Source organism: Salmo salar, chromosome ssa19 (assembly GCF_905237065.1).
Source record: "Salmo salar chromosome ssa19, Ssal_v3.1, whole genome shotgun sequence".
In the NCBI taxonomy this organism is placed as follows: Eukaryota; Metazoa; Chordata; class Actinopteri; order Salmoniformes; family Salmonidae; genus Salmo; species Salmo salar.
In genome coordinates, this window is record NC_059460.1 from 43,840,478 (window position 1) to 43,866,790 (window position 26,313).

At 39.4% G+C, this 26,313-nt stretch overlaps 1 protein-coding gene across 5 annotated transcripts in view; it reads right to left on the bottom strand.

Moving 5' to 3' along the window:
• LOC106578860 (protein shisa-6) overlaps positions 1-26,313 on the bottom strand; it is a 133,716-nt gene that overhangs the window by 62,754 nt on the left and 44,649 nt on the right. For all 5 annotated transcript variants that reach the window (XM_014158094.2, XM_014158093.2, XM_014158090.2 and 2 more), the window contains exon 4: positions 10,727-10,828. In XM_014158094.2, the coding sequence (XP_014013569.1) occupies positions 10,727-10,828 (102 nt within the window). The remainder of the gene's footprint in view (positions 1-10,726; positions 10,829-26,313) is intronic.

The following is a 26,313-nucleotide window of genomic DNA, read 5'->3' on the forward strand; positions in this document are numbered from 1 at the left end:
GAATGCACCACCTGAGAGTGACAAAGAGGGAGATGTCTACCGGTCTCTTCTCTCTAAGTGGGCTCCTGAGTGGCACAGTCGTCTAAGGCACTGTTTCTCAGTGCTAAAGGCGTCACTACAGACACCCTGGATCGAATCCAGGCTGAATCACAATCAGCTGTGATTGTGGGTCCCATAGGGTGGTGCACAATTAGCCCAGCGTCGTCTGAGTTTGGCCGGTGAAGGCTTTCAGTGTTAATAAAAAATTGTTCTTAACTGACTTGCCTGGTAAAATTTAAAAGTGCATTAGAGGAATCTTGCCCTTAGCCCTAGCTGCTAATGAGTGCTCTGGCCCCATTGATCACTGAAGGATCATATCAACATGCCACTCACTGGGTATTTTCCACAGCGCTCATCTGACAGGTCAGTGACAACACCACCCAGCATCTTTGGAGGCTCTATACTGTGTATGGAGGCAGAGGAGGTGGAGGAAGGTGACTGATTGGGTTGACATTTAGAGAGTGTGTCATATAAATGAACAAAGATGGGATCTCTGTGGTTTGTGTGTCTTGACATCGTAGGAGGCTCTCCCTGTTTGTTGTTTACAGTATGTCTTTGTCTCCTTGACGACACTAGCGAAGCTTTTAAGATTCTTGGGGGAGGATGTTTTGGTCTGAGGCGTCCGGTTTCTTAATCATGCACTCTGATGGTTCTGTATGTCGCTATTCTATCAAATCTGAGTCATTTCAAATCTGATTCATTCCAAATCTGATTCAACTGCATCTTGGAGAAGAGTGTTTTAACGACAGTGGGAGTTTTTGGGCAATGATGGAATCATCATCATTCTCTGAATAAAAACGAAGAAAGAGTTAGAAGAAAACTATTTGTCATTATGACACAACACAACTCCATGAAGGTAGAAAATGTCCTTTGGCAGTATTCCTTTCACTCGCACCTCTAGCCCTCTGGTTGATCTGAAAAGGCATTTTTAATTTTTTTTCTCACTTAATGTTCTGTTTTAACTTATGATACTGCAAAATCAACTTCTAGTCTGGATAAAAGGAGAATAGTGAATGTACTCATATACTGTAAGTTGTAGACTATATGTGTTGAGAATTCACAGTAAGCTATAAAAATAAAGAGAGTTGCACACTCTATATATAAACTCCCAGTCATTTTTTGGGGTAAATCACCAACGTTTCAGCATCACTGTGCCTTCATCAGGGTGATGTCATGAATGCTTGAACCAAGTTATGTAGACAAACAGTGCAATTAGTGCAACCAATGACAATAGTGACGGGTGTGTCATAATGATTAAGTTAATTAAAATGACTGTAACGGTTGTCGTCAGATAAAGCGGACCAAGACGCAGCGGGGAAATGTGCAATCATCTTCTTTTTTATTTAGTTGGCAAAGAAGGTGAACCAAAAATAAACACGTACACAAAAAGAAACAACGACGAATAACAGTCCTGTAAGGCTTGAAGCTATACACAGAAACAATCTCCCACAAAACACATACCTATATATAGGACTCTCAATCAGAGGCAACTAAAAACACCTGCCTCCAATTGAGAGTCCAACACCCAATTACCTAGACATAGAAATACTAAACTAGAGAGAACATAGAAATACAAAAAACATAGAACATAACCCAAAACCCGGAAATAATAAATCAAACACCCTTCTAAACAAACCACCACCCCGAACCACATAAAACAAATACCCCCTGCCACGTCCTGACCAAACTACAATACAAATAACCCCTATTACTGGTCAGGATGTGACAATGACTTGAGTGAAACTGTTAAAAAACAATAGTTTATAGCACATTGAATATATTAGGCTATTGTTATCATATGGAAACATAATTCAATATTGTACATAATATTAGCATCAACATACATTATTGTTTAATTCAATTTCACATATATACTTAATTGTTTTCTATTTAATTTCATTTCTTTGATACATGTACTTTTTTGGTTCAACCATAATGCATAATAAGCATCATCATATTGGGAGAGCGCTGACAAGCTATCTTCAATATTGCGACCACGCTTATAGACCACCATTAGGGGTTCCTTGAAGAGGTGTGCGATTGTTTTTTCTAATTGCAGAATATGCAAGTGCTTTTTCAGGATTGCATTAATTTTCTCCAAACACTTTGTGTACTTGGCGTTGTTTTTCTTCTTTGGTTGAAAATTCACAGTAAACACAACAATATTAATTAAAACTGTCCACATCCAGATTTTCTTCTCCCACTGTACTGACTGGTATCATTATATCAATCATACCAGACCCGCATCATATCCACAAAAAACAGTCATCCATTGCCATGAAAACCAATTTGAGTCCATCACCAACTGGGATCACCAACTGGAATTAACGCTGGGCTTGACAATGTAATTAGGTAATAAATAAATAAACTATGTGGGATGTAGTCTTTGTCTAAAGTAATGACTTCTATCCGGGACTGTTCAGGTCATGGCTGAATGTTGAATCATCCTCACTGACTGGCATATGGAAGTGGAAATGAAAATGACTGTCTTCTACCAATCAAAGTCTTCAAGTTGAATTTGAATGCTTTGTCAAATTTGCATGCATAGCTAGCTGTCAATCCATCTGCTCTCTAGACTGTAACTGAAAATTTCAATCAATCAAGGTGGAATGTAGTTTTAATTTCTTCCCGTAACTGACATGGCAATTTCAATCTGGCTACTGAGTGCTAAGCTTTGTATTCCCTATGGACCTCCTAGCTTGGCTAAATATGTGTGACACGTCTGAATGTGACAGTGATGTACTGTACTGATTTTGTTCAGGACAGTCACTGAATAAGAAAAAAGGCTAGTCAATACATACAGTCCTGTACTTGTATTATTTTCTACTTTAGGTCACAGTCATGAATACAGTTTGTTATGGGAGACTTGCAAATGCATTGCATCACCACTACTGTAGGAAGCAGAAAGACTAGAGCATCTCTGATTTGCTCTGTTTTCAGGAGATATCTTTTTAAAAGTTTCTTAGAATTTCTGGAGACTTGAAGATCAGCTCAAACTGAATTGTAGATGTATCCTGGATCATAGTAGCTACATCAACCGAAAATGTCTACTGCAATAGCGTGGCTGAGTGTTACCATTCACAGTATACAAACATACTTTAAAAAAATATATTTGATAAATAAAGGCTCTGACTATGTAGGGAATGGGGTTCCCTTTCAGAGACAGCGCAGGACAAAACAACAAAAGCAAAGGAATTCAAAGGAGGCATCTTGGTCATCCAGACAGATGGCGTTGGAGAAAGGAGTGTCCCACTAGGCACAGACGTCAGTTCAACCTCCACATTTGGTTGAGTTGTCAACTAAATTGAATATAACGTGAAATCAACAAAAACATTTTTGGATTTAGGTTAAAAGTTAGGTGAAGAAAATTTTAATTCCCTTACATTGATTACTTTTTGCAAATCCAAATAGTTTTCCACGTTGATTCAATGTCATCACATATATTTTGGGGTTGAAAAGACGTGGAAACAACATTAATTCAACCAGATTTTGCACAGCGTTGTCTGTCTCTCAGAAAGATAAAACCCAGATAGAGAAAGGCAGAGAGAGAAAGAGAGAGAAGCCCATGAGGAGTCAGGGCCAGCACAGCTTCCCTAGACTACTGAACAGATGGCTATTCAGCCCTCAGACTACATCTGTCCTGTCTTCTTCACACACCTATAAGAAGAGGAAGGCTTTTAATTTGCCAAGCAAGTGGCACATTTTTCAGTATTTTCAGATGTATTTTCAAAACTCAAAACTGATAACACTTGTAATGCCCCCTATCTTGTGTTCAGAACCTTTGATTGTGAATTAATTCATCTTTCACACTTGAGTCAGTCATGCAAGATTTACGTTTTCCGTGAAATACCATGAGAATATTTAGTGTTGTCCTCAATACATCAGATAATGATAGGCTTACCACACCGTGCAATGTTTTTACAGTAGCCAACTGCTTTACATCACCCCTATTTCTGAGGATTTATTATACGTATGTACTGTATAACGATAATGAAACTGGAGGACACGTTTCTCAACATAAAATGTATTGTACATGTCAAGTTATAGTCAAATGCTGTATGGACATTATATTTACCATCTATTCTTTCTATTCACCGCTTCAAAAAGTTTTGAAATGTCTATATTGTATTTTTGCTATTGAATTAAAAAGTAGTTAAAGTGACTACATACTTGTGAAAATGTACCACATACTTGTGAAAATGTAGAACATATTTGTGAAAATATAGTAGGGACTTGTGAAAATGTAGTAGATACCTGTGAAAATGCAGTTGATACTTGTGAAAATGTAGTACATACTTGTGAAAATGTAGACAATTATGAAAATGTAGCACATACTTGTGAACACGTAGTATATACTTGTGAAAATGTAGTAGATAATTGTGAAAATGTAGTAGATACTTGTTAAATGTAGCAGATACTTGTGAAAATGTATTCGATACTTGTGAAAATGTTGTAGATACTTGTGAAAATGTAGTAGTTACTTGTGAAAATGTGTTAGATACTTGTGAAAATGTAGAAGACACTCGTGAAAGTGTAATAGATACTTGTAAAAATGTAGAACAGAATTGTGAAAATGTATAATATACTTGTGAAAATGTAGCACATACTTGTGAAAATGTATAACCTACTTGTGAAAATGTAGTAGGTACTTGTGAGAATGTAGTACATAGTGGCGAAAATATGTTAGATACTTGTGAAAATGTAGGAGATACTTGTGAAAATGTAGGAGATACTTGTGAAAATGTAGTAGATACTTTTGAAAATGTAGAAAATACTTGTGAAAATGTAGCATATACTTGTGAAAATGTAGTAGGCACTTATGAAAATGTAGGACATACTTGTGGAAATGTACCACATACTTGTGGAAATAAAGCAGATTTTTGTGAAAATGTATTCGATACTTGTGAAAAAGTATTCGATACTTGTGAAAATGTTGTAGATATTTTTGAAAATGTAATAGATACTTGTGAAAATATAGTAGTTACTTGTGAAAATGTTGTAGATACTTGTGATAATGTAGTAGACACTTGTGAAAGTGTAATAGATACTTGTGAAAATATATCACCTACTTGTGAAAATGTAGTAGGTACTTGTGAAAATGTAGTAGATAGTTGCGAAAATGTGTTAGATACTTGTGAAAATGTAGGAGATACTTGTGAAAATGTAGTAGATATTTGTGAAAATGTAGTATATACTTTTGAAAATGTATAACCTACTTGTGAAAATGTAGTAGGTACTCGTGAAAATGTAGTACATAGTGGCAAAAATGTGTTAGATACTTGTGAAAATGTTGGAGATACTTGTGAAAATATAGAAAAACTTATGGAAATGTACCACATACTTGTGAAAATATAGCAGATATTTGTGAAAATGTAATCGATACTTGTGAAAATGTATTCGATACTTGTGAAAATATAGTAGATATTTTTGAAAATGTATAACATACTTTTGAAAATGTAATAGATACTTGTGAAAATATAGTAGTTACTTGTGAAAATGTGTTAGATACTTGTGTGAAAACGTTGTAGATACTTGCAAAAATGTGTTAGATACTTGTGAAAATGTAGGAGATACTTGTGAAAATGTAGTAGATACTTGTGAAAATGTAGTAGATACTTGTGAAAATGTAGTAGACACTTGTGAAAATGTAATATACATGTGAAAATATAGAACATTCTTGTAAAAATATAGCACATACTTGTGAAAATGTTGTAGGTACTTTTGAAAATGTATTACATACTTGCAAAACTGTGTTAGATACTTGTGAAAATGTAATATATACTTGTGAAAATGTAGGAGATACTTGTTAAAATGTAGTAGACACTAGTGAAAATGTAGTAGACACTTGTGAAAGTGTAATAAAATCGTTTCAAAATGTATCACCTACATGTGAAAATGTAGTAGCTCCTTGTGAACATGTAGTACATACTTGCAAAAATGTATAACCTACTTGTGAAAATGTAGTAGGTACTCGTGAAAATGTAGTACATAGTGGCAAAAATGTGTTAGATACTTGTGAAAATGTTGGAGATACTTGTGAAAATATAGAAAAACTTGTGGAAATGTACCACATACTTGTGAAAATATAGCAGATATTTGTGAAAATGTAATCGATACTTGTGAAAATGTATTCGATACTTGTGAAAATATAGTAGATATTTTTGAAAATGTATAACATACTTTTGAAAATGTAATCGATACTTGTGAAAATATAGTAGTTACTTTTGAAAATGTGTTAGATACTTGTGTGAAAACGTTGTAGATACTTGCAAAAATGTAGTTAGATACTTGTGAAAATGTAGGTAGATACTTGTGAAAACGTTGTAGATACTTGCAAAAATGTGTTAGATACTTGTGAAAATGTAGTAGATACTTGTGAAAATGTAATAGATACATGTGAAAATATAGAACATTCTTGTAAAAATATAGCACATACTTGTGAAAATGTTGTAGGTACTTTTGAAAATGTATTACATACTTGCAAAACTGTGTTAGATACTTGTGAAAATGTAATATATACTTGTGAAAATGTAGGAGATACTTGTGAAAATGTAGTAGACACTTGTGAAAGTGTAATAGAATCTTGTGAAAATGTATCACCTACATGTGAAAATGTAGTAGCTCCTTGTGAACATGTAGTACATACTTGCAAAAATGTGTTAGATACTTGTGAAAATGTAGGAGATTCTGTTAAAATGTAGGAGATACTTGTGAAAATGGAATAGATACTTGTGAAAATATACCACATACTTGTAAAAATATAGCACATACTTGTGAAAATGTAACGTGAACTCCTTTGTGGTGGACCCAGTGTTGTGGTGAACCCTAGCAGGCAGATGTGAATCTTCCAGCTAGTCTAAAGCTAAGCAAAGCCCCTTTGACCTCTGCTATATTCCCCAGAGAAACAACAACAATACACTGACTGTAATTAACTTCTAAACACACACTTACACACACACACACACATACACACACACACATACACACACACACTTACACACACACACACACACACACACACACACACACACACACACACACACACACACACACACACACACACACACACACACACACACACACACACACACACACACACTGCCTGTAATTAGCTACTAAACACACACACACACATACAAACACACACATACTCACACACACTCACACATACACATACAAACACTCACACTGCCTGTAATTAACTACTAAACACGCACACATATATACACACACAAACTCACACATACACACACATACACACACTCACACGCACTGTAATTAACTAGCCAAACAGACGCCGGCTTATTCAACATGAACTAGATCACGATTCACAGTTTGGTTCTGACTAACTCAGGAAATGTTGTTGTGGCCTTGGTTCAATAGCGTGATTCAGTGGTCTGTTCTAGCCTTTAGCAACGGCCCAGTACAAAATCAACTTTTTCCCTCCATTTTGGAGACTAATGTCCAGAGACCTGAAAGGGCAGGCTTGGGTAAAGCTAATCACTGATCTCTGCTCAGCTCAATATCGCCCGTTCGTTTTCTATACATTAGCGGGACGTTAATTGATATCGAACAATAACAGAGAGAGACAGAGTAAAAAAAGACAACGGAAAAGAGAGAAAGAGGAGAGGGGTGAAAGAAGACCGAGGAAGAGAGAGAAAGAGGAGAGGGGTGAAAGAAGACAGAAAAAGAGAGGGATGACAAAAATAGACAGAAACACACGTACAGCCTAGATCTACTGTCACCAAACGTAGTTTGCTTGTGCATATTTTTGCAAGTTAGCCCAGGATATTTAATTTTATATTCTACGTGCTAAGATCCCAATCTGAAAATGTGCTTGTTCTGCAGCGAAAAATATCAGACAACCCATTGTTACAAAACACAAATGTAACAGCAGAAATCTGGGATACTAAACCATATACCATACTGCCTCACAAACATACAGCTTGGGATGGAAGCAGACAGAGAATTGTCTGTGATGTTGGGAGCGAGAGACTAAAAACTAAAAAAGAATCCTAGATATATAATCTAGCAGTGATTCTCATAACTGATGTTTCATGGGGGAACTACAAAGAGGAGAGAGAGAGAGAGAGAGAGAGAGAGAGAGAGAGAGAGAGAGAGAGAGAGAGAGAGAGAGAGAGATTGGATGAATACAATTGTGAACAGTCCTGCCTCCAGGGACCACAACACACTGAGACACAAAAAAGGAGCAAAGACGGAAACTGCTAATTTTATGTAAACAAAAATGGATTTTTCTCTCAATAGAACAACAGAAGCAAAGCAGAGAATCTTCTCAGATGGAACGGAATAGGGTGAAATAGAAATGTCCCTCTCTCTCTGTCCCTCTCTCCATTCCTCTGCAGTTAGTTGGCCGAGCCAAACCGTGACACCTCTCGGTGAGGAAGAGAGATATTGATTTATTGGAGCATCACCTGATGCTGACCTGGTCCCACTCCAAGCCTCCATCCGTTCCTCCAGCCCAACAGAGAACAGGGTTTATGGGCAGGCAACAGACCAGACGTCAGCCAAACCCAGGGATAAATCTTTACTGTGTAAATCTGCAGAGCCGCAAATATTAAATCAATGACAGATTCCTCATCTGATGTAATTAATATGATGAACATGGTATCAGGAAGTTTTGACAGTGTGAAAATAGATTGTATGAATCTCCCAGTGTATAATTATTTATATAACTTCTCCTTTTGGCTCTACTGTACAGTACAGTGCTGCTACCGTCCAAAAAGACTGCTGCTATCACCCAAAAAGACTGCTGCTACCGTCCAAAAAGACTGCTGCTACCGTCCAAAAAGACTGCTGCTACCGTCCAAAAAGACTGCTGCTACCGTCCAAAAAGACTGCTGCTACCTCCCAAAAAGACTGCTGCTATCACCCAAAAAGACTGCTGATACCGTCCAAAAAGACTGCTGCTATCACCCAAAAAGACTGTTGCTAAAGTCCAAAAAGACTGCTGCTACCGTCCAAAAAAACTGCTGCTACCTCCCAAAAAGACTGCTGCTACCATCCAAAAAGACTGCTGCTACCGTCCAAAAAGACTGCTGCTACCTCCCAAAAAGACTGCTGCTACCACCCAAAAAGACTGCTGCTACCACCCAAAAAGACTGCTGATACCACCCAAAAAGACTGCTGCTACCACCCAAAAAGACTGCTGCTACCGCCCAAAAAGACTGCTGCTACCGCCCAAAAAGACTGCTGCTACCGCCCAAAAAGACAGCTGCTACCACCCAAAAAGACTGCTGATACCACCCAAAAAGACAGCTACAAAAGACTGCTGCTACCACCCAAAAAGACTGCTGCTACCACCCAAAAAGACTGCTGATACCACCCAAAAAGACAGCTGATACCACCCAAAAAGACTGCTGCTACCGCCCAAAAAGACTGCTGCTACCACCCAAAAAGACTGCTGCTACCAGCCAAAAAGACTGCTGATACCACCCAAAAAAAACATAAATAATGAGGACGGACAACACTTGGCTGTGTGTTGATTTCAAGGAGTCAAGCTTCCGATGTAACAGATGCAAGATACTTTTCCCTATGGCACTGTATATGTAGAAGCTACAGTTTAGCTAGACAAAGTGCAGGAGATGGACACACACACACACACTGGTGTACCACACACCCCCACACCCCCCACCACACACACAATTTAAGCAGCATTGATCAGCAGCAGGTTAAGCAAGTTGCATGACATATCCATAGTGTGACATATATGAGGTAGGTAGAAGAGAATGTATCACAACAGGCCAGTCTACTGATCACTAATTAACACACGGGGAAACTCAGGGCCTAGCAAATGACAACCGTCTGGAGGTGTGGGTGTGTGTGTCTGCATGTGTGTGTGTGTGTGTGTGTGTGTGTGTGTGTGTGTGTGTGTGTGTGTGTGTGTGTGTGTGTGTGTGTGTGTGTGTGTGGCCTTCGTGGGTGTATGTTGCTTGCAGGCTCATCATTTCCACCCCACGCTATAAGCCAGCTGGACGCTAACATCACATTCAATTATGAAGCACATATAGCAACGAATTCCTATATGCCTGGAAATATTGAATATACCCCAACACCGATAATAATGTATAACAAAGCCGAGTTAACACACATTAGTGTTAGAAGGTAAAGCACTTTGGGTTATAGAAAGAAAATGCTGACGTCACCCACGGGGTGGAGGTGGAAGGTAGAAATTAGTGTCTGGTGGGTTACAGAAAGAGAGAGAGAGAGAGAGAGAGAGAGAGAGAGAGAAACAGACAGACACAAAGAGAGAGTGAGAGAGAGAAAGAGAGAGAGAGAAAGAGAGCGACAGAGAGCGACAGAGAGATAGAGACAGAGAGAGACAGAAAGAGAGAGAGAGATAGAAAGAGACAGAAAGAGAGAGCAACAGAGAGAGAGAGAGCGAGAGAGAAATAGAGAGATAGAGAGACAAAAAGGGGGGAAGAGAGATAGAAAGAGGGAGGAAAGCTGAAGAGAAGTATAGTACCAGAAGTAAAGTACCCGAAACATAGTACCATTGTTGATTCAGCAGAAAGAGCCTCTTGGTGTGATCTGTGTATGGAGGGATAGTGATTGGTGGATAAGAGGTTGGATAGATTTATATAGATAAGATTTGTAAGGGTAAGAGGTTAGATAGAGTTGGATATAAAAGATTAAGGATTATATAGATAAGATATAGAAAGTACTGTACCTTTGGGCTGGCCGCGTCCCAAAGTGACAAACCCAGAGGAGATGAAGGTATGAAGGTCGTGACCTCCACTGCTGCGGACACTCTCCTTCCCGTAGTGGAGACCTGCAAGAGCCAATCACAGAGTCAGAAACCTGAACATGTTGTAAACCTATAGGGATGTGCTCACACATTGAGGAGGATTCTTCCAAAGACTGCTTACTTGCAAAGCTGATTTTTCTATTAATTTAATACATCTTTGGTTTAAACCTCTTTTTTTGAATCACCTAAGAGCATCAGAAACTTCAGACACTGTGTCATACATTATTCTCACTATCACTGTTGCTATTAGAACAGTTGATCATTGTCCCTTTAAACTACAAATGGAAGAAAATTAGTCTTCAGATCCAGAAACAACTAAATAACCAAACCTATTAAAAAGCTATATATTTGATCTGCTCACAGGCAAGACCACTGTGAACCAGGGCGGAAATCGCGGGGGGGACGGGGGGGACACGACCCCCCCATCCTGGGAAAAATATGATTAGGTAGCAAAGATTATAGCAAACACCACTGAAACTGAATTGGTGCTCGCTAGCTTTGCAAATTCAGCTATTGTTGGAAGCCAGCCAATATGAAACAAACTATTAAAATTACAAAAGGTTGCAGCATATGTTGTGTAAATGGTGAACTCATACAGCTGTCAACTCTTGTCATTTTAATCCGTTTCACATTTGCTAGCTACCTTTTAGATCGAAGCCCAAATAGAATGATAAAAGATAAGATGATAGAAGCCCATCTCCTACTGTAAATAACCTACACACTGTGTGTGTGTGTAGCCAGCCAGCCAGGTAGAAAAATGGCAGAAAAATAAAAGACGGACATCAGAGTATTTTTCAGTACACCAAAACGCAAAGTAAGAACCCTAGTAGCCTAATATCTCAAAGACTAGTTGATAAAATGTTCATAAGAAAGAAATGAAATTCTAATGGAAATGTTTCACAATGATGTCATTAGGCAGAGCAGGCAACAGATGGCACACAGACAGCAGAGTTGGGGACAGATATGCAGGGACAGACTGGCAGAGACAGGGAGTCTCAGGTAAGTTTGTTGAGTCTTTGTTTGGCAACATTATGAAAGGTTCTCAATTTTTTTTACTTGTAAAATAGGAACATAATTGGAAAATGCCATGGATACCCCCATTCTCAACTTAAACTGGTGACTGAACTAAGATTTGTTAAAGGCAATGGTATTGCTGTTGTGAGTAGTTAGCCTTCCCTGTAGCTCAGTTGGTAGAGCATGGTGTTTGCAACGCCAGGGTTGTGGGTTCGGTTCCCACGGGGGGCCAGCACAGAACGAAAAAAAATGTATGAAATGTATGCATTCACTACTGTAAGTCGCTCTGGATAAGAGTGTCTGCTAAATGACGTAAATGTAGTTGTGTAGTTTTGGGTACCGGTAGTTAGGAGTATGGCAAACACCTTATTTCTTTGGTTCCTCAATATACATTTACCATATTACAATGTAGGCTATGTGTTACAGCACTACTTTTGGTGTCCCCCTCAGGAATTGCTCTTGAGAAAATTTCATGTAATTGTCCCCCCCAAAGTTGATATCAGATTTTCGCCCCTGCTGTGAAACCAATCATGCATAACTTACCAGAGGTTACCATAGCTTCGGATATCATGTCTTAGGCTGACCCCGCTGGGCCCAGATATCATGCCTTAGGCCTACCCCAATGGGCACAGATATCATGTCTTAGGCCCACCCCGCTGGACATAGATATCATGCCTTAGGCCTACCCCAATGGGCACAGATATCATGCCTTAGGCCTACCTCAATGGGCACAGATATCATGTCTTAGGCCTACCCCACTAGACACAGATATCATGCCTTAGGCCTACCCCACTGGGCACAGATATCATGTCTTAGGCCTACCCCGCTGGGCACAGATATCATGCCTTAGGTGTACCCCGCTGGGAACAGAAATCATGTCTTAGGCCTACCCCGCTGGACACAGATATCATGTCTTAGGCCTACCCCGCTGGGCACAGATATCATGCCTTAGGTGTACCCCGCTGGGAACAGAAATCATGTCTTAGGCCTACCCCGCTGGGCACAGATATCATGTCTTAGGCCTACCCTGCTGGGCACAGATATCATGTCTTAGGCCTACCCCGCTGGACACAGATATCATGTCTTAGGACTACCCCGCTGGGCACAGATATCATGTTGCAAGGACACACAAACACTGCCTGTGTAACCTTTATCATAGGCATGCCACATTCCTGACCCCAGCAGGTGTCCTATGAATGTAAAGGCTCTCTTCAACCCCCTTCTCCTAATTCCTTTCCCATCTCATTAGGTGAGATAGCGTGAAGCGTCGCGAGGGAAAAGGCTACGCATTATGCATGTATTGTCCGTGACATAAGGATACGTGACTTTCACCTTCAACCGTCACCTTTCGCATGTGAAAGACGTATAAGGTGATAAAGGTACTGTACCATTCACACGTGAGAATGCCGTTTTCTTTCTTTGATCGTACCTTCTCTAGTTCCTGTCTCTATGTTCTTTTGTGAGCAGAATAACGTGAATAATCAGATCGTTTCATTACGGAATGGGGCGATGAACCTTTACCACGGTGAGGCAGACGGAGGTCATTTACATGGCTGTCAACTGTGGAGAGTGCATGGTGACATGGTGACATGCACGTAGTCTCTAGCATATACTCTCTCTCTCTCTCTCTCTCTATATATATATATATATATATATATATAAATATCTCCTCCATCTCCTTCTTTCTCTCTCTCTCTCCCCCTTTCTCTCTATCCATCTTTCTCTCTTCCTCTCTCTTTCTATATTTTATCTCTCTCCCCTTTCTTCCTCTCTCTCTCTCTTCCTCTCTCTTTCTATAGTTTATCTCTCTCTCTCTTTATACATTTCCTCCATCTCTCTCTCTCTCTCTCTCTCTCTCTCTCTCTTCCTCTCTCTTTCAACTCTCTCTCCCCCTCTCTTTCATCTCTCTCCCCCTTTCTCCCCCCCCTCTCTCTCTCTCTCTCTCTCTTTCTTCATACATTTCCTCCCCCCCTCTCTCTCTCCCTCTCTCTCTTTCTTTATACATTTCCTCCCTTCCTCTCTCTATCTTTCTCTCTTTCTCTCTCGTTCTATATCTTATCTTTCTGTCCCCCTTTCTCCTGCTCTCTCTCTTTATCCCTCTCTTTCTCTCTATTTCAATTTTTTTCTCTCTCTCCCCCTTTCTCCCTCTCTCCCCTCCCTCTCTCTCTCTTTCTTTATCCCTTTAACCTCCCTCCCTCCCTCTCTCTCTCTTTCTTTATTCCTTTTCCTCCCTCCCTCTCTCTCTCTTTATCCCTCTCTCTTTATCCCTCTCTTTCTCTCTATTTCAATTTTTTTTTCCCTTTCTCCCTCTCTCTCTCTCTCTCTCTGTCTCTCTTTCTTTATCCCTTTAACCTCCCTCCCTCCCCCTCTCTCTCTCTCTGTCTCTCTTTCTTTATACCTTTTCCTCCCTCCCTCTCTCTCTCTCTCTTTATCCCTCTCTTTCTCTATGTTCATAAATCACCCCTGCAGAATAAGCACTCATCCTTTGTAAGAACCAATCTACCCATGTTGATCTGTACAATATTCCTTTTTCATGGCAACATTGCTTGACCGCTCATAAAACAAATGGGTTGAAAAGGGCTGTAAAATATTACCTTAAAAACAGATGTAAATGCATGACGCCATTATGCAAAATAGCCCCTACTGAACAAGAAGTAATTGTAAGGTTTCTACACTCAAAGGTCTTCATAAGATGAACTACAACCTCATACCTGCAACGCCACCGACACATCTCTCTCATATTCACACAGAAGTGGATTTATATTAACCATGTTGACACAGTCAGCATAGAAATACTCCTCTTTAAATGGAAGTGATGATTATCAAACCCACAAGGAGAGAGCGAGGGAGGGAGGTCACTGAGAAGATGTTATAGCCATGCAATTTTCGGATTAATTGGTGGGAGATTAGGAAAACAGAAAATGTAGAGGGCAGAGTGAATCTGATTATAAATCGTATCTTAATTAAACTAATTAAATCATAGTTTAGTAATCCAGGCAAAACTCATGCATGCTGTCCTGAAAATCTTTCCAAGCAATAAACACAGACAAACACAGACATGTACAAACACACACACATGCGCGCACACACACATATGTCTGCAAAAATACATGCACACACTTAGAAACTAAAGGGCTGAGGGAAATGTACCAAGGTCATGTCAAAACACGGTTGCGTAAAAAGCGAGAAGGTTAAATTGTTATCATGTGCATATACTCTACACTCTTAGAAAAAGGGTTTTAAAGGGTTCTTCAGCTGTCCCCATAGGATAAACCTTTTAGGTTCCTGGTAGAATCCCTTCTTGTTTCCAGATAGAACTCTTTTGGGTTCAATGTAGAACCCTCTGTGTAAAGGGTTCTACATGGAACTCAGAAAGGTTCCAGCTAGAGCCAAAAACAGCTAATGGATGACTAGATGACCTTACAGCTAGTGGATGACTGTATAACCTATATGTTAGGTCATACAGTAATCCGTTAGCTGTTAGGTTATGTAGTCATCCATTAGCTGTTATGTCATATAGTCATCCATTAGCTGTTTGGTTATACAGTCATCCATTAGCTGTTTGGCTATACAGTCATCCATTAGCTGTTAGGTCATATAGTCATCCATTAGCTGTTAGATTATCTTTGTCATCCATTAGCTGTTAGGTCATATCATCATCCATTAGCTGTTAGATTATCTTTGTCATCCATTAGCTGTTAGGTCATATCGTCATCCATTAGCTGTTAGATTATCTTTGCCATCCATTAGCTGTTTGGTTATACAGTCATCCATTAGCTGTTTGGTCATATAGTCATCCATTAGCTGTTTGTTTGTGCAGCAGTGTCACCATTGAACTTTGAATGTCAGGGAAACTGTTGTTGTTTTTGAGTCACAAATAGGACCACTGACCCTAAAATGTTAGAATATGGATACTGGGCAGAGTGAAAACAGCTATTCTCCACACGACAATAAACATGACATCCTCTATTCGTACTTAATTAGACAACAACAAAAAATCCTGAAGAACTCATTATTCAATGAAGTTTCTCTTTTTCCCCTTTTCCCCTTTGCTTCTTTACTTCAAACCGTTTAAGGTACAAATCTTTGCAAGGCCTCTAAAAGAATCAACTCTCAAGGACTTTTCCTTGTTGTGGCTGCAGGGTGCATCGTGTTTACCCGAAACCTGCCTCTGAAGCATACAACAACAAGCAGAGTGGATAAGAATATAAATAGCAGCCTTTGCCGTGCGCCGCATGGTTTCCTATTCTGCTGTCTGCACTGGATCTGTTTTGAAGGAATATACTGTATCATTTTTTTAGCAATGCACCAAGGATACCCATGATACACCTGACCTGCATTTATAAATACTCTGAGTGTAATTTAAGGGAAATAATATTGTTGGGGGTTTTATTGTTGTGATGCGGAAAGCTACTAGACAGCATTAGAAAAAGTCAAATAGGGGGTGCATACATTTGTCCTGTTTCACTGCATGAACAAGTGGGTAACCTGTATGAGTGTGAGGTGTGAAAAGAAAATTTGTTTTTTGCATATCCCAACTTCCACTGAGACACCCTTGGAGAGTAGGGCCACAACCAGGTTTTAAGATCAGAGTGATGTCATTTTATCTCTTGGCTCAGCCTCTCCAGACCTTTAGCTGCAGTTGTCATCTGATTCCAGACCTTTAGCTGTAGTTACACCTGGTTTACTAAGACTCTGTCATCTGATTCCAGACCTCTCAAACACACGAGTGGCCAGTCTTGGAAAGCTGCAGTGTGTGCGCAGGGTGTAGAGGATTTTCTTTCTTTCTTTCTAAATGTTCTATTTATCTAACTGTGTCATCCATATTCATGTGTGGCACATTTTGCCACACATGAATATGCATTTTCAATGCGAGTGAGTGGTATCTATGTGTCTCTCTCTCCCCCCACTCTGCTGTACTACCGATTGCCAACCCCTTAGTCCATACAATATTAACTCCCAATTTATACACACACATTACCAATGTCTTCTCTCCTCTGCCTGTCACTGTGTGTCATGTCCAAGCCCACAGGACTGCTGTGTCCCCAGTGGAAGGAGAGCTGGGCTGGGCTGAGCTAGCCTACGTGGTGAGCTGCGTTCACTAGCTAACACTAACAACGTTCGTGTGCAGGAATGCAGGCAGGCAGACACACAACCAGACAGGCAGGCAGGCAGGAAGGCAGAGATACAGATAGACAGACAGAGAGAGAGAGAAAGAGAGAGAGAGAGAGAGAGAGAGAGAGAGAGAGAGAGTAAGAGAGAGAGAGAGAGAGATTCCTGACCTCCATTGAGTATGACTACCCATAAGGTCACAGTGAGCAAGTCTGCCAGTCGGGAAGGTAGGAGTAGGACTGTTATGATGACCGTATTACCTTATTGGTCACGAGTCATGACTGCAGTCAAATTCCATGTGATCATTTAGTCACGGTAATTAGGCTTCTCCAAGCTCTGATGCTGCTGATGGTCATTAGTAGCCTACCAAACTTACTAACTGCCTGGTACTCAGCACTATATTCTCCCTCTAATCACTCTGACATCAATATAATATAATCAAATATAATCGAAAATCTAATCAAACACTTCATGAGAGCCCATGAGCTCATGTTGCGTAACATTTCTATAGGCTATGCAATAGTGTGAATTTTGATGGCCCCTATTAGAAAGATGAGGATCCCATCGGCTTTCTATAGACTAGGCCTACTATATTTATTTCTCAACTTTCCTAATATTAAGCACATTGCTTATATTTGCAACAGGAGTATAGCCTACTTGGCTGGCATGAAAATTAACCACGGGAAAAATGTCCTCCATTCGCTATTTTTGTCCCCTGTTCCGAGGCAGGTGCATGATAACGGTCCATTCTAAATCTAAACTAATTTCACACATATATTATTTAGTATATGTAAAGACAAGACTAAATTAAGAATAGTCTGATGGGTGACAATATTAGCCTATCATTGTGAAGGATACCCAGCTTAAGGCAAGAAACAGCTCGTAACTTTTTTTTGCAACTTTTTCAAATCATGTAGCCTAGCCCATAGGCCTATATGTTTTGAAATCAAACCTCCGCCTTGGGTCAGTACTGCCATCTATTGGTAAACATAAATAAACCAGGTTACTACAGTTTGTATCATAACTAAAGTGGCCAAATAACACCTTAAAATTAAGCACATTAATCCTATTTATTACAACCGGTGTAGAGCCTAACTGGCATACATAGGCGGCGTGTGAGTTTCAAGTTTGGGGAAGATCATTTTCACCATATAATTAAACCTTTATAATAAAGCAGTACATGCATTATCACATTTGCGGTCACATTTGAGATTGATGTTTTCCCGCTACTTGCATTTTGGAACATTTGCGCTTATAGCCTGCTGCCGTGTGTGCATTGCTGCGCTTATAATGTGAAGAAATAGCTAATAGTTTATCAGAATTTTAAGCTAAATGTTCTGATCTGTTGCATCATCCTCTTTGATTTAAAAGTGTTTTTGATGCTAGTGGTTGTATGAATTTGGATCTATTGCATCCCACAACTGTCCCAGACTATGTTTGGAATAGAAAGACAAGTTGACCAATAGGATAGGGAGATAGTAGATTGACATAGGCTAGTGCTTTTGCTGATCGTTAGGCTTATTCATCTTGTAGGCTGAGGAAAAGTAAATGTAGATAGCTCTAATATCTTCAATAAGCGCCTAAGAATTCGAGAAGGAGGCATTTGCGTCACCAATGTGTCCATCTTCACTTGTAGCCTACTTCGGAGCTAAGATGCCTGTGAGAATGACCCGATCACGTGACGGGCATTGGCTAATAAGAATTGAGATATCTGAGAGAACCATGTGAGTGAGAGGTGCCCGGAAGAGAAGGGAATTGTAATTTTTATATTCAGCCCAAGGGCACAACGGCCACTGGCCGCCAAAGGCATGGACCTTTCTAGGGGGCATTAAGGCCACACAAGGGGGATGCCACCAGGAAATTCGAGGCATTATCAAGTGCTTGTCAAATTGTGAATGAGAGACTGATGAAGTGTGTGCAGCCTGCGCAAAAAAACTAATCATGAGACTTTACTCAAATCATCATTAGAGTCACATCATGCAGCCTTAGAATGTATTAAAAATCAAAACATATAGCGAAACATTTGTATCACAACTAAAGTTACATTAATAACTATAAATTAAGAATATAACTTCTCTAGGGCCGGCGGGACGAAATCGTCCCACCTACGTAACAGCCAGTGGAATCCTGTGGCGCGTTATTCAAATATACTGCTCAAAAAAATAAAGGGAAGACTAAAATAACATATCCTAGATCTGAATGAATGAAATAATCTTATTAAATTATTTTTTCTTTACATAGTTCAATGTGCTGACAACAAAATCACACAAAAATAATCAATGGAAATCCAATTTATCAACCCATGGAGGTCTGGATTAGGAGTCACACTCAAAATTAAAGTGGAAAACCACACTAGAGGCTGATCCAACTTTGATGTAATGTCCTTAAAACAAGTCAAAATGAGGCTCAGTAGTGTGTGTGGCCTCCACGTGCCTGTATGACCTCCCTACAACGCCTGGGCATGCTCTTGATGAGGTGGTGGATGGTCTCCTGAGGGATCTCCTCCCAGACCTGGACTAAAGCATCCGCCAACTCCTGGACAGTCTGTGGTGCAACGTGGCGTTGGTGGATGGAGCGAGACATGATGTCCCAGATGTGTTCAATTGGATACAGGTCTGGGGAACGTGCGGGCCAGTCCATAGCATCAATGCCTTCCTCTTGCAGGAACTGCTGACACACTCCAGCCACATGAGGTCTAGCATTGTCTTGCATTAGGAGGAACCCAGAGCCAACCGCACCAGCATATGGTCTCACAAGGGGTCTGAGGATCTCATCTCGGTACCTAATGGCAGTCAGGCTACCTCTGGCGAGCACATGGAGGGCTGTGCGGCCTCCCAAAGAAATGCCACCCCACACCATGACTGACCCACTGCCAAACCGGTCATGCTGGAGGATGTTGCAGGCAGCAGAACATTCTCCACGGCGTCTCCAGACTCTGTCACGTCTGTCACATGTGCTCAGTGTGAACCTGCTTCATCTGTGAAGAGCACAGGGCGCCAGTGGCGAATTTGACAATCTTGGTGTTCTCTGGCAAATGCCAAACGTCCTGCACGGTGTTGGGCTGTAAGCACAACCCCCACCTGTGGACGTCGGGCCCTCATACCACCCTCATGGAGTCTGTTTCTGACCGTTTGAGCAGACACATCCACATTTGTGGCCTGCTGGAGGTCATTTTGCAGGGCTCTGGCAGTGCTCCTCCTGCCGCTCCTTGCACAAAGGCGGAGGTAGCGGTCCTGCTGCTGGGTTGTTGCCCTCCTACGGCCTCCTCCACGTCTCCTGATGTACTGGCCTGTCTCCTGGTAGCGCCTCCATGCTCTGGACACTACGCTGACAGACACAGCAAACCTTCTTGCCACAGCTCGCATTGATGTGCCATCCTGGATGAGCTGCACTACCTGAGCCACTTGTGTGGGTTGTAGACTCAGTCTCATGCTACCACTAGAGTGAAAGCACTGCCAGCATTCAAAAGTGACCAAAACATCAGCCAGGAAGCATAGGAACTGAGAAGTGGTCTGTGGTCACCACTGCAGAACCACTCCTTTATTGGGGGTGTCTTGCTAATTGCCTATAATTTCCATCTGTTGTCTATTCCATTTGCACAACAGCATGTGAAATGTATTGTCAATCAGTGTTGCTTCCTAAGTGGACAGTTTGATTTCACAGAAGTGTGATTGACTTGGAGTTACATTGTGTTGTTTAAGTGTTCCCTTTATTTTTTTGAGCAGTGTACCTTAGAAATGCTATTACTTCAATTTCTCAAACATATGACTATTTTACACCATTTTAAAGACAAGACTCTCATTAATCTAACCACACTGTCCGATTTCAAAAAGGCTTTACAACGAAAGCAAAACATTAGATTATGTCAGCAGAGTACCCAGCCAGAAATAATCAGACACCCATTTTTCAAGCTAGCATATAATGTCACAAAAACCCAGAAGACAGCTAAATGCAGCACTAACCTTTGATGATCTTCATCAGATGACACACCTAGGACATTATGTTATACAATACATGCATGTTTTGTTCAATCAAGTTCATATTTATATCAAAAACCAGCTTTTTACATTAGCATGTGACGTTCAGAACTAGCATACCCCCCGCAAACTTCCGATGAATTTACTAAAAATGTACTAAATTACTCACGATAAACGTTCACAAAAAGCATAACAATTATTTTAAGAATTATAGATACAGAACTCCTCTATGCACTCGATATGTCCGATTTTAAAATAGCTTTTCGGTGAAAGCACATTTTGCAATATTCTCAGTAGATAGCCCGGCATCACAGGGCTAGCTATTTAGACACCCAGCAAGTTTAGCACTCACCAAAGTCAGATTTACTATAAGAAAAATGTTATTACCTTTGGTGTTCTTCGTCAGAATGCACTCCCAGGACTTCTACTTCAATAACAAATGTTGGTTTGGTCCCAAATAATCCATAGTTATATCCAAACAGCGGCGTTTTGTTCGTGCGTTCAAGACACTATCCGAAAGGGTAAAGAAGGGTGACGAGCATGGCGCATTTCGTGACAAAATAATTCTAAATATTCCATTACCGTACTTCGAAGCATGTCAACCACTGTTTAAAATACATTTTTATGCCATTTTTCTCGTAAAAAAGCGATAATATTCCGACCGGGAATCTGCATTTATGTAAACAGACGAAAGAAAATAAAGCACGGGGTCGACTCGGGCACGCGCCTAAGCCCATAGTACTCAGATCGGCCACTTGCCAAAAGCGTAAATGTGTTTCAGCCTGGGGCTGCCTCGATATCATTCAGCTTTTTCCCGGGCGCTGAGAGCCTATGGGAGCCGTAGGAAGTGTCACGTTACAGCAAAGATCCTCAGTCTTCAATAAAAAGAGCCAAGATGAACAACAACTTGTCAGACAGGCCATTTCCTGTACAGAATCTTCTCAGGTTTTTGCCTGCCATATGAGTTCTGTTATACTCACAGACACCATTCAAACAGTTTTAGAAACTTTAGGGTGTTTTCTATCCAAAGCCAATAATTATATGCATATTATAGTTACTGTGCAGGAGTAGTAACCAGATTAAATCGGGGACGTTTTTTATCCGGCCGTGTCAATACTGCCCCCTACCCCCAACAGGATAAGAGGACCTGTTCCTTTGTTGACCACTCAACACAGAATAGTCGCATGTTCGTACTCCCTCATAATTCGTTTGGAGAAAAATATCCTTTCTATTTTATTCAGCTATGTTCAATAGTATTCTGTATACTATAAAATAAAAAAAATAATGCCATGGAATTCGAAGCAAATCTTGTCTGCTAAATGAACTAGTGTAGCCCACAGCCATATGGCATAGCCAGATCAGTGACTAACATAAGGACAACTCAGAATATGCTATTCTGTTCTTCTGAAATAGACTGCATTTTCTTCATATCATGTTTCTTTAGACCTGTCTAATATCAATAATGGATTTATTGTGATGGTGGAGGCTATATTACATGGATTTATTAGACTTTTTAAAATGTAGATGTTCCAAAGGTCTGCATCAGTGGCTTGTAGGCTGTGTGTGGAAGCCAGGAGATGGTAAATGTGTGTATGTTAATTAACGGGCAAATTACAGTGAGACCGGCAGTTATTTGCTTGACAATCACCAGCTAACAAAATGTGATGACCACCACAGCCCTAGCTGGCTGCGCGATTTCCCTTTCCTCCCTTTCCTGGCATGGCTCGTGGCGCCCTAGCATTAGGACTAGATTGATACAGTGAATCAGGGGGACAAACGGGACCTCTGACTGGCTGCATACAGGGGTCGACATGGCCCGCCACGCTCAAACCTGACACAACTGAACAGCCCGCACCTCTGTCTGTCTGTCTGTCCCGCTGTGTGTCTCTACGTATCTTTTTTTGTCTACGCGAGTGGGTTTTTAGGTTTGTCTGTCGATCTTACCTTTCTCACTTGTTGTGTTGAGGTGGAAATCTAATACTAGACTCACACATACTGAGATTGTGTAATCTAAATGACGTAAATGAAACTGAAACCTGAGCACACCTCTATCTCAGGACGTGTCCGAAATCTGTCTAATGTACTAAAACCATATTATGTACTAACCTAACTATATACTATGTAGAACTGTTTAGTTGAAATGTAAGCAACAACTATCAACATACTAGAATCACCCATATTGAGAATACGTAAACTAATACTACACTCACCCATACTAAGAATGTGTAATCTAATACTAGACTTACCCATAATGAGAATGTTAAATATAATACTAGACTCACCTATACAGAAAATGTGTAATCTAATACTAGACACGCCCATACTGAGAATGTGTAATCTAATAATAGACTCAACCATACTAAGAATGTATAATCTAATGCTAGACTCACCCATACTGAGAATGTGTGCTCTAAAACTAGACTCACCCATAATGAGAATGTGTAATCTAATACTAGACACGCCCATACTGAGAATGTGTAATCTAATAATAGACTCACCCATACTGAGAATGTGTAATCTAATACTAGACTCACCCAAACTGAGAATGTGTACTCTAAAACTAGACTCACCCATAATGAGAATGTGTAATATAAAACTAGACTCACCCATAATGAGAATGTGTAATCTAATACAAAACTCAAACATACTTAGAATGTGTAATCTAATACTAGAGTCACCCATACTGAGAATGTATAATCTAATACTGTTCTCCCCCATACTTAGAATGTGTAATCTAATACTAGACTGACACATACAGAGAATGTGTAATCTAATCTAGACTCACACATACAGAGAATGTGTAATCTAATACAATACTCAAATATACTTAGAATGTTTAATCTAATACTAGACTCACCCAAACTGAGAATGTTTAATCGAGTACTGTACTCCCCCATACTGAGAATGTGAAATCTAATACTATACTCACCTTTCATCATGTATAATCTAATACTAGACTCACCCATAATGAGAATGTCTAATCTCAAACTAGACTCACCCATACTGAGAATGTTTAATCTAATACAATACTCAAACATACTTAGAATGTGTAATCTAGTACTAGACTCACCCATATATAGAATGTGTAATCTAATGCAATACTCAAACATACTTAGAATGTGTAATCTAATACTAGACTCACACATACTGAGAATGTGTAATCTAATACTAGACTCACCTAAACTAAGAATGTATAATCTAATACTAGACTCACCCATAATGAGAAGGTGTAATAATACTAGACACACCCATAATGAGAATGTGTAATCTAAAACTAGACTCACACATACAGAGAATGTGTAATCTAATACAATACTCAAGCATACTTACAATGTGTAATCTAATACTAGACTCACCCATATATAGAATGTGAAATCTAACACTAGACTCACCCATACCGAGAATGTGTAATATCATACGAGACTCACCCATGCTGAGAATGTGTAATCTAATACTAGACTCACCTATCGTGAGAATGTGTAATCTAATACTAGACTCACCCATACTGAGAATGTGTAATCTAAAATTAAAATCACCAATACTAAGAATGTGTAATCTGAAACTAGACTCACCCATACTGAGAATGTGTAATCTAAAACTAGACTCCCCCATACTGAGAATGTTTAATCTAATACTAGACTCACCCAAACTGAGAATGTTTAATCGAGTACTGTACTCCCCCATACTGAGAATGTGAAATCTAATACTATACTCACCTTTACTGATCATGTATAATCTAATACTAGACTCACCCATAATGAGAATGTCTAATCTCAAACTAGACTCACCCATACTGAGAATGTTTAATCTAATACAATACTCAAACATACTTAGAATGTGTAATCTAATACTAGAGTCACCCATATATAGCATGTGTAATCTAATGCAAAACTCAAACATACTTACAATGTGTAATCTAATACTAGACTCACACATACTGAGAATGTTTAATCTAATATTAGAATCCCCCATACTGAGAATGTGTAATCTTATACTAGACTCACACATACTGAGAATGTATGATCTAATACTAAACTCACCCATTTTGAGGATGTGTAATCTAAAACTAGACTCACCCGTACTGAGAATGTGTAATATAATACTAGACTAAACCATAATGAGAATGTGTAATCTAATACTAGACTCCCCATCCTAAAAATGTGTAATATAATACTAGACTCACCCATAATGAGAATGTGTAATGCAATACTAGACTCCCCCATACTGAGAATGTGTAATCTAATTCTAGACACACCCATACTGAGAACGTGTAATCTAAAACTTGACTAACCTGTAATGAGAATGTTTAATATAATACTAAACCCACCCATACTGAGAATGTGTAATCTAATACTAGACTCACCCATACTGAGAATGTATAATCTAAAACTAGACTCACACATACAGAGAATATGTAATCTAATACTAGACTCACACATTTAGAGAATGTGTAATCTAATACAACACTCAAACATACTTAGAATGTGTAATCTAATACTAGAGTCACCCATATATAGAATGTGTAATCTAATGCAATACTCAAACATACTTAGAATGTGTAATCTAATACTAGACTCACACATACTGAGAATGTGTAATCTAATATTAGACTCCCCCATACTGATAATGTGTAATATAATACTAGACTCACCCATAATGAGAATGTGTAATCCAATACTAGACTCACCCATACTGAGAATGTGTAATCTAATACAATACTCAAACATACTTAGAATGTGTAATCTAATACTAGACTCACCCATACTGAGAATCTGTTATCTAATACTAGACTCACCCATAATGAGAATGTGTAATCTAATACTAGACTCACCCATACTGAGAATGTGTAATCTAATACTAGAGTCACCCATATATAGAATGTGTAATCTAATACAATACTCAAACATACTTAGAATTTGTAATCTAATACTCGACTCCCCCATACTGAGAATGTGTAATCTAATTCTAGACTCACCCATACTGAGAATGTGTAATCTAAAACTTGACTCACCCGTAATGAGAATGTTTAATATAATACTTAAACCAACTATTCTGAGAATATGTAATCTAATACTAGACTCACCCATACTGAGAATGTATAATCTAAAACTAGACTCACACATATAGAGAATGTGTAATCTAATACAATACTCAAACATACTTAGAATGTGTAATCTATTACAAGACTCGCCCATATATAGAATGTGTAATCTAATGCAATACTCAAACATACTTACAATGTGTAATCTAATACTAGACTCACACATACTGAGAATGTGTAATCTAATATTAGACTCCCCCATACTGATAATGTGAAATCTTATACTAGACTCACACATACTGAGAATGTGTAATCTAATACTAGACTCACCCATATTGAGGATGTGTAATCTAAAGCTAGACTCA